General features: G+C 44.8%; 1 protein-coding gene across 2 annotated transcripts in view; it reads left to right on the top strand.

The window, feature by feature from the left end:
* Positions 1-10,336, top strand: part of IL1R2 (interleukin 1 receptor, type II) — a 34,438-nt gene that overhangs the window by 10,112 nt on the left and 13,990 nt on the right. For both annotated transcript variants that reach the window (XM_011969584.1, XM_011969581.1), the window contains exons 2-3: positions 4,955-5,082; positions 6,473-6,737. In XM_011969584.1, coding sequence (XP_011824974.1) covers positions 5,016-5,082; positions 6,473-6,737 — 332 coding nt within the window. In that variant the 5' untranslated portion in view covers positions 4,955-5,015. The remainder of the gene's footprint in view (positions 1-4,954; positions 5,083-6,472; positions 6,738-10,336) is intronic.

The following is a 10,336-nucleotide window of genomic DNA, read 5'->3' as shown; positions in this document are numbered from 1 at the left end:
GCTGTGGCTGTGGCTGTGTCTGTGTCTGTGTCTGGGTCTAGGTCTAGGTCTGTGTCTGTGTCTAGGTCTGTGTCTATGTCTATGTCTATGTCTATGTCTTTGTCTATGTCTATGTCTATGTCTATGTCTATGTCTATGTCTATGTCTATGTCCAGGTCTAGGTCTAGGTCTAGGTCTAGGTCTATGTCTATGTCTAGGTCTCGGTCTGTGTCTGTGTCTGTGTCTAGGTCTGTGTCCATGTCTATGTCTATGTCGATGTCTGTGTCTGTGTCTGTGTCTAGGTCTGTGTCTATGTCTATGTCTCGGTCTGTGTCTATGTCTCGGTCTGTGTCTGGGTCTGGGTCTGGATCTGGGTCTAGGTCTGCGTCTGCGTCTGCATCTGCGTCTATGTCTATGTCTATGTCTAGGTCTCAGTCTGTGTTTGTGTCTGTGTATGGGTCTAGGTCTGTGTCTATGTCTAGGTCTGTGTCTATGTCTATGTCTATGTCTATGTGCCTGTGTGTATATAGAGAGAGAAAAAGAGGGAGAGAGAATAAGAATAAAGCGAATGCAGCAAAATGTTAGCAACGGCGAATCTAGTGAAATATATACTTGCATTTGTCATAGTATGCTTTCAACTTTTCAGTCTTTTTGTAATTTTTAAAAATTAAATGAAAAGGTGGAGTAAACACTTACATCCTTTTAGGCTCTATGTACTGTCTATGACCGGAAGCTGCAGACAGCTGGGAATCAAAGGCAGGTAACGGTTACCTGGGCCTTAGTGCGTGCTGTACCACCTGTCCAACTCAGGGCTGTGCCATCAGCTCTTTCTACCTTCCAGCATTCTTTTACCTTCCTTTCACACTTCACACATTTTTGTCTCTTTCTTATGCGTGGTCCTGCTTTTCATCATATGCCTCTGTTTTCTCACGTTGAATGTGGTGAAACATGGTTATTTGACCAAAAAAAAAAAAAAAAAAAAAAGATAGAATTCTAACTCAAATACTTGGAAGGAGTTGCCCTTGAAACTTCTTTCTTCCAGTAAGAAGGTCAACTCAGATTCCAGCAGAAATGTAAGTTGTCTGTGATTTAAAAACTCATTTAAAGAAAGTAGGCTAGGAGAATAGTGTTTTGCTGCAAACTTCTGCAAAAATAATTTGTTTTCCCCTCTGGGCCTGCCAAAAATTTACTGTTTCCCACACTACAGCAATTTTGGTTCCAACTTTTCACTGAGGTTTTGATTATTGAAAACTGTCACTACTATGTGTTTGTGGTTTACTTTTCTGTAGCCACTTCCTGAAGAAGTCACGGTAAAGCAGCTCTTTTGCCCGAGTCCAGGGAGAGAAACAAAGACAATTTCCTTGGCTAGAGATGGGGGTAGGGGTGGATGGGGCTGGCAGTTACTGGAGGAGGACAGCATTTTAGGATTCATTCCATTGGAACAGGGTCCTTGTTGAAATACTTCTTCTCACCCACCAGCCATATGATTTGAAGAAGAGAGTTAACTTGAAACTCACTTTACCTATAGAAAGGAGAGACTTGATTAGATTTCTCAAAGACTCTTCAGCTCCATAGCTCTGTGAAGTGTTGGCTACTGACTGATCCTGAATGGCACAGCCTGACTTTCTGGTGTCAAAGTAATTTTAAACATGGTTACAAACCTTCCCATAATTACCATAAGCCTGAACCTGAGAGAAGGTGAGCATAGAGGGGTGCTTTCATCCGAGGGGAGGCTGCACGTCAGCTCCTGACTTTGAGTCAGAGTGACTTTTAGAGTCAACCAGCAGAAACTGTTTACTTGAAATAGTTGAGTATCAGAAAGAAGACTGTGAGAACACAATGCCTAACAGTACCTGGCAGGGCTCCTTTCCCTGGGATCTTTTCATAAGCTCTGGAAAAGCAATATATTGCGAATAGGCTCAGCTCTGCGTGACAGAAAGCCTGGACACATAAAAAAGGTAGTCCAGGGTGGTGGGCAGCTTCATGAAGCCACTAAGGACTCAGGTTTTCCTCTTACTGCCCTATTGCATTCAGTGAGTGGTCTGTACCTTGTAGTTCACGATGGCAACCACAATCCAGCCACCACATCCACACTGAGCAGGAGGAAGGAAGATTAGTGGAGACCTCCTGGGGGGATCACATGACACTTCCACTCACATCTCATTGACCCACATTTTGTCACATGGTCACTCCATGTTGCAAGGGATGATGGGAAATGTCTTTGTGTCTAGAGGGCCATGTGCCCAGGTAAGATTTGGGGGTTCTATTATTGGGGACGCAGGGATGACAGATATTGGGAGAAGAAACTAGCAACATCTGTCATAGAAGGTACATTTTCAAAGAGCAAGGGCTTTGGAATCACCAGTGCTGGGGTTAAATTTCAACGTCTGCTTACTAGCTGTAAGATCTCGGCCAGGCCTCTTAACCTCTTTGAACTCTTATAATACATCCTCTGTAAAATTGGCATGATACTCACTTTGTGGGGATAAAATGCAAGAACGAATGTTCAATATTTGGTACAATAGCCGTTGCTATTACACTAGTCCCTACAACACCAGCTTTGACTTCATTTACTTATCCCGATACGTGGTATTGGTTAGCTACAGTGTATTTAATTCCTACTTCTTTCATGTCCTTACTGGAGCACTAGTGAGTCTGCCTTGGACCAGTATAATTGGGGATGTGAGAAGTTAATGCATGTCCAAGGAGGACACAGCAGCTTGGTGGATGTTTATGTGACCTTCATCTGGCAAACCTGACAGTGTGGTTAGGGGTAAAGTCACAGGAACTATTTGTGCTTCAGAAACTCGTGAAGAATAGTATTGTGTGGAAACAGAGAGTTTAAGGGAGAAAGCTCCAGGCCAGATACACAGCTAAGGGGAATATCTCAGGTTACCAGAACGGGGAGCTCAGACTGTAGCACTGAGTCTTTGGACTTAGGATTCCCCACTCATGAGGGAGGGTTTCTGGAGTGCGAGGGTCAGTTCCTCAATGCCACCCTGGGTTTACTGCAAGTCATTCCCAGAGATATCTGTGCCAGGAGCAGGGAACAACCCAAGGAAAATGTGGCTGGGAATTTTTCCCCTGGATTCGTTCACAACTCCTGCTGTGGGAGGACTTTCAGTCATAAACATTCCCCGGTATGTTCTGGTGTGTGGGCCATCAGTTCTGTGAGCAAGACCAGGGCTCTGCCCCAAGGTTGTCACCATCCTTGCGGAGCCAGAAGAGTCAAGCATGGCAGCTGGCATGACCGCTCCCACTTCCCGCCCTGCTGATGACCGGGTGGGGCGTTGACTCGCTGTGGCGAATGGAATGTGGGCCGACAGGAGTGAGCTAGTTCCCAGTGTGGCCTGGTGTGTGCTTTTGGCTGCATTGTTTCCGTTTTTGCCATCCCCAAAGAGGAGCATCTCCCAGGAAGCTTACTGGTCCAAGGAGGATGAGACACCCACAGAGCAGACTTGGACCCCATCTGCAGCTCAGAGCCAGGCCTAACCCAGCCTAGTTTAGGTTAACCAACTGCCATCTTTCCCACAGACTTGTGAGCAAGAGTGAATGACCGTTGTTTCACACCATTCAGTTCTGGGGTCGTTGGTTTGTTAAGCAGCGTCGTTGTGGCCGTGGTTAGCAGACACAGAGGATACTTGTGTTAGTGTGAGAAGGTCCTCAGAGAGACAAGGAGGGCATCTGACACTCCAGTCTTTGGGGGGACTGGGGGAGGAGTGCTTCATAAACTCGTATAAGCTATTTCTGTGTTGGATTTCATGTTGCTTTTCTCCCTGGGATGCTGTAGACCAGGGTGTTAACAGGACATCGAATCCCTCCCGCAAGTCAGAATTGTATGTAAAATAAGAGCTAATCCATAGGGGATATAGGGAAAATTCTCTGACAAGTGAAATACGAGGACCCTTGGGCTTCCAGTGATCCATTCACTCACTCATTCATTCACTCAAAAAATGGGAGTTAGGGATATAACTGTGAATAAGATAAAGCAGGGTTCCGTCAACCAAAAAGTATCCAACAGTCTTAATAATTTAGAAGCTTATTTTGCCAAGGTTAAGGACAATCCCCAGGAGAAAAAACATGGAATCACAGAAAAAACAGTCTGTGGTCTGTGCCTTTCTCCAAAGATGATTTGGAGGACTTCAATATGTAAAGGTTTTCCCCTATTGAAAAGCAGGCTGGAGGGGAGACAGGGAGGGTGTGGTCATTATTGAATCCACATGTTGCAAGGGAAAAGTAACAGGTAGGGAATAGTTAGTTATATTCCCCTTGTACTCAGTAAATCTGCTCTTTACGTGAGGTGAACATAGAGTGGCTACCTGTGGAGAGTTTTTAAAACCTTTTACCTCTAGCTGTCTGCTTAGGAACAGAAGGAAAGGCAGCTTCTTGTAGGACTCAGCTTTCAGCTTAAGTTTTACCTTTTGGCAGAATGAACTGGGGGTCCCAAGTCTTTATTTTCCTTTCACAGTCCTTCCATCCGTGGAGCCTGAATTCCGGAGAGGAGAGACGAGGCTGATGATGAATGCCGTAGAGAATGACAGGGAAGGAAAGGAAAACACCGAGTATTGGGATTAAATGTGGTGCAATTTTAGACAGGGAGGTGAGGGAGACCTCACCAAGAAAGTGAAGACCGAGCAGAGACGGCATGGGCAGTGGCCTTAGCTGAGGAAACAGCATCTCTGGCCAAGGGGCAGGGATGGCTAAGGCAGGTCTCTGCATAGACAACAGCTTAGGGGGTGGAGCCCCTCTGCCAAGCACGCCTCTAGGTGCTACAGGGATTTGAGTTTAGATATGTTCAGTGAATACAGCTGCAGAGAAACAAATCCAAAATTTTTGAATTTTCTTCTTAAACAGAGTAGGCAAAAAGGTTCCTATCATCCGGTGAAGCCTGCAGACCCTGCTCCTACCCCACCTTCAAGGGATCCTCTCTGCAGGGTTCTTGTTTCCTGGTGACACCTCTTGTTTCCTCCCCTAGGCCACGTAGTGCTGGACCGCAGTCCTCCACTTCCTGTGTCCTCCGGAAGTTGTCAGGAGCCATGTTTCGCTTGTACGTGTTGGTAATGGGAGTTTCTGCCTTCACCCTTCAGCCTGCGGCTCACACAGGTAAGAAGTCAACCCTTCAGATGCAAAAAGACTTGCCTGCAGCTTCCCTGAGGAAAGCTGTTATCTAGTGAAGTTTTTTGTCAGAACTGCGTCTTCCCTGGGGAAAGCTGTTATCTAGTGAAGTTTTTTGTCAGAACTGCGGCTTCCCTGCAGAAAGCTGTTATCTAGTGAAGTTTTTTTATCAGAAAGCAAAGTGTGGGCCGAGCTCGGTGGCTCCCGGCTGTAATCTTAGTCCTTGAGAGCCCTAGGCGGGTGGATTGCTTGAGCCCAGGAGTTTGAGACCAGTCTGGGTAACACAGAGAGACGCACGTCTCTACATTAAAAAAAAAAAAAAAAAAAAAAAAAAAAAAAAAATGCCGGGCGCGGTGGCTCACGCCTGTAATCCCAGCACTTTGGGAGGCCGAGGCAGGTAGATCACGAGGTCAGGAGATGGAGACCATCCTCGTAAACACGGTGAAACCTCGTCTCTACTAAAAAATACAAGAAAATTAGTCGGGCGTCCCAGCTTCTCGGGAGGCTGCGGCAGGAGAATGGCCTGAACCCGGGAAGCGGCGGAGCTTGCAGTGAGCGGAGATCCCGTCACTGCACTCCAGCGTGGGCGACAGGGCGAGACTCCATCTTAAAAAAAAAAAAAAAAAAGGCGACAGGGCGAGACTCCATCTTAAAAAAAAAAAAAAAAAATTACTAAATTGCTTGGGCGTGGTAGTGCGTGCCTGTAGTTCCGCCTACTCCGGAGGCTGAGGCGACAGGACTGCTTGAGCCAGGGAGGTTGAGGCTGCAGTGAGTGGAGACTGCATCACTCCACTCCAGCAGGGCAGCAGAGTGAGAGACCCTGTCTCAAAAAAAAAAAAAAAAAAAATTAATGGAAAAGGAAAAATTAAAAAAAAAAAAAAGAAAAAAGAAAAGAAAAGCACGGTGCGAATGTGCTTGTCAAAGAGCAAACTGAAGAAGTGAAGTGTTTGCCCTTAACAAAGTTGCCTTAGGAGTTTAACCACACAACACGCCAGAACTAAGCTTTTACCATCTGAAGTCAGCTCAGATCTACTTTTAATGATGAGAAGTCAGCAAGTGAAAAATGTGGCCATAGTTTTTAATCTTTAATTTTTTGTCACCATAGAAACCTGATTTAACTTTCTTCACAAACGTAAGTTGGAACGGATAGTAGCACTGAACTTGTTATTTGGAAATTTTGACAGCATAATAATGGGGTAGGGAGGGAGTTTGATAGTACCCCAGGGTGTGGGTCATTTTGTTAGGGACAAATGACATCTTCCTCTAATATGCTCCAGGTCTCCCTGCCAGAATCAGGATCTGTCCTGGGTCCAGGGAGGTTTTAGGATCTGAGCAAGTTTTGGACCCAAAGCCTGACCATGGGCTCTCTGTCCTTCAGGGGCTGCCAGAAGCTGCCGGTTTCGTGGGAGGCATTACAAGCGGGAGTTCAGGCTGGAAGGGGAGCCTGTGGCCCTGAGGTGCCCCCAGGTGCCCTACCGGTTGTGGGCGTCTGTCAGCCCCCACATCAACCTGACATGGCATAAAAATGACTCTGCTAGGATGGTCCCAGGAGAAGAAGAGACACGGATGTGGGCCCAGGACGGTGCTCTGTGGCTTCTGCCAGCATTGCAGGAGGACTCTGGCACCTACGTCTGCACTACTAGGTAAGCCTCTCTGTGCAGTGCTGGGGAGGGGATCCTAGCAGGATGGAGGCTTGTGAGGGTCTTCAGTTATGATCTGGATCTCAGAATCCAGTATACAAAATACAAATCCAGTGAATCCACATTGCATCCCCCCTTGCTGTTCCTGACATACCCCCACAACTCTGCAGTCTCATTCTCTCTCCATTTAGTCTTTCCTCAAATGCCACCTCTTTGGAGACAACGTCCCTAGCCATTTTAGCTGACCCTTTCCTCTGTCACTGTCTCCTTACCCTGCTGTAATTTCCTTGGGATAGAATTTTCCCATCTGACACATTTGTGTGTGTTACCGTATTTAATGTTCGTCTACCCCATTAGAATGCAAACTCTGCGAGGGCAGGGACTTGGTCTATGTTGTTCACTGTTGAAGCTTCATGGTAAGGAACCAAGAAATAGACATAGAATAGGATTTTACTCTGAATAGGATTTTAGAGCTGGGTGAGACCTTAGGATTAAATTAGTCCAACTGCTCGTTGTAAGGATGAGGGAACCAAGCTGGCTTGGAAAGTTTCCCAGGTGGTACGTGGTAGAGCTGACTCTGGAGCCCAAGTCTCCTGACCCTGGGTCCAGTCCTCCTCCCTCTTTGCCCTGTTGCTTTCTTCCCCTTTAACTGTAGAAAAATACACATAAACAAAAAATTTATCATCTTAAACATTTTTTAGTGTACAGATCAGGGGACCATCACCACTATCCATCTCTAGGACTTTTTCATCCTCACAAACTGAAACTCTGAACCCATTAAACAATAACTCCCCTTTCCCTGTCTCTCTAGCCCCAGGCAACCACCATTCTACTCTCTGACTCTATGATTTTGACTACTCTAGGTGCCTCATTTAAATCCTTTAAGTGGAATCAGTCTTTCTGTGACTGAATTATTTCACTTAGCATAATGTTTTCAAGGTTCGTTCATATTGTAGCATGAGTCAGAGTTTCCTTCCTTTGTGAGGTGGAATATTATTATTCCGTTTTATGTATGTACCACATTTTGTTATCTATTTATCCATCCAGGGACACTTGGCTTGCTTCCTCCTTTCAGCTATTGTGAATCCAACAAGAACATGGATGTGAAGATATCTGTTCGAATCTCTGCTTTCAGTTCTTCTGGGTATAGACCCCAAAGAGGAACTACTGGATCATCTGTTAATTCTATATTTAATTTTGAGGAACTACCATACTGTTTTCCATAGTGGCTGTACCATTTTTCATTCCCACTAACAGTGCCCAAACTCAATTTCTCTACGTACTCACCAACACATGTTATTTTCTGTTATTTTTGATAATAATCATCCTAATGGATGTGAAGGGGTCTCTCATTGTGGCTTTGATTTCCATCTTCCTAATGATTAGTGATGCTGAGCATCTTTTTATGTGCTTATTAACCATCTGTGCATCTTCTCTGGAGATGTCTACTCAAGTCCTTTGCCCACTTTAAAAACTGAATTTTGCTGTTGTTGTTGAGTTGTAGGAGTTCTTTACATTTCCTGGTTATTAACCCCTTGCCTTATCAGACATATATTTAGAAATATTTTCTCCTGTTGTCTAGGTTGCATGTTCACTCTGTTCATAGTGTCATTTGTTACACAAAAGGTTTTAATTTTGATCAAGTCCAGTTTATCTATTTTTTTTCTTTTATTGCCTGTTCTTTTAGTGTTAAGAAATCATTGCCCAATCCAATGTCATGAAGATTTTCTCCTTTGTTTTCTTCTAAGCATTTTATAGTTTTAGCTCTTAAGGTTTTTTTTTGTTTGTTTGTTGGTTGTTGTTGTTTTTTTGAGACGGATTCTCACTCTGTTGCCCAGGCTGGAGTGCAGTGGTGTGATCTCGGCTCACTGCAAGCTCTGTCTCCTGGGTTCACGCCGTTCTCCTGCCTCAGCCTCCCGCATAGCTGGGACTACAGGTGCCCACCACCACGCCTGGCTAATTTTTTGTATTTTTAGTAGAGATGGAGTTTCACCGTGTTAGCCAGGATGGTCTCGATCTCCTGACCTCGTGATCCTCCCGCCTCAGCCTCCCAAAGTGCTGGGATTACAGGCGTGAGCCACCACGCCTGGCCATGTTTTGTATTTTGATCCATTTTGAGTTAATTTTTGTATATGGTGTTAGGTAAGGGTCCAGCTTCATTGTTTTGCATGTGGATATCCAGTTTCTCCAATACTATTTGCTGAAAAGATTGTCCTTTCCCCATTGAATGGTCTTGACATGTCCTACTATTCTTGATGGATGAAGTTTTAGGCCTAGTGTTGGTGATCTTAAAAAGTTTCTTGGCTTCGTTCTTCTGAACTAAGACAACCCTCGGCTTGATTGGGAACTAGTGTTTTGGCCTCTCTCTTCAGCTGCTTCTTCTGTTCCTCCAAAGGCTCTGCTTGCTCCTTCTACCAGCTAGCTTCAGAGTCTCCAGATTTCATAAACTCATTTGACTTAAGAAGAACTGTACCCAGGAATATGTATATTTAGAAAAAGAACCAGAGAAGTGACGTTCTTAGCACAAAGGAATTACTGGTAAATGGAAAAAATTTCAGGTCACATCAGCCTCAGTCCTAGGCTGGGTGTGTGTGTGGCAGGGGATGTGGGCTGTGGGAGGAGATATGAGGTGGAGGGTGCCCTCTGTGTGTGTGTGTGTGCATGTGCGTGCGTGTGTGAAATTGAGAATCTTTTCAAATCAAACCCAGCTTGACACTACCATCCATATGCTTAGCCCCAACTATAAGCAATTGAACCTTGCCTAAAAAACAGGCAAATCATCTCCTATTCTTATGCTAGGAAAATGTGGATGTCTGGTTTTACAATAGCTATAAATGCATGTTTCTTCTTTCTTTTTCACAGTAAAAATTCTAATTTTCTCTAATGAGCACTACTAGGAAAACTTCACAGTGTATTAAGAAAACATGAAACCTGAAGTCAGAAAGACAGATGGGAATCTTAGCTCTCTCACTTCCTATCTGGTGGGACCTTGGGCTTATCACTTGACTTTTATGGGTGTTAGTTTTTTCCCCTGTAAAGAAGTTTGTTGAGAAGGTTATGTGAGATCATAGCATGTGAAGGAGCTAGCGTGGGACGTGCCATGGAAGGTGGTCAGTATATACATAAGAATTCCCTGTCCTTCCCAAAAGGCAATCCGCATGACTACTGAAAGTGAGACTGTGCAAAAATCAGGGAGATGTGAGCTGAGTCATGTTTGTCCTAAAGTTTGTTTTTACGATCAATTTTTGTAGGAAAAAAAAGAGCAGAGATTGAGGGGTCAGGGGAAATCCCAGTGTGTGTCAGACTTTCTTTGCATCATGGGAAGGTTTACCTGGCTGACCTCTAATACTCTTTGTCAACTGTAAGATTGGGGTTCTAATCGAGAGAGAATCACCAACAGTTGCCATAATACTCTTTAGCATTGATAGTCATGAGGCAAGAGACTGCCCTGTTCCCATGATTGTTTAAGATCTTGTGATCTAGAACCCACATGGTGAGTCAGAGTAGGCAAGAATGCAAGCCATCAGAGAGGTCAGGGTTTGAGCAGTAGCTGCCTGGGCCTCCTTGCTTGGTGTTCTGCAAATAAACACCTTACTTTGTAT

The sequence above is a fragment of the Mandrillus leucophaeus genome, unplaced genomic scaffold (assembly GCF_000951045.1).
Source record: "Mandrillus leucophaeus isolate KB7577 unplaced genomic scaffold, Mleu.le_1.0 Scaffold9, whole genome shotgun sequence".
Classification (NCBI taxonomy): Eukaryota; Metazoa; Chordata; class Mammalia; order Primates; family Cercopithecidae; genus Mandrillus; species Mandrillus leucophaeus.
This window is presented reverse-complemented; position numbering and strand designations above follow the sequence as displayed.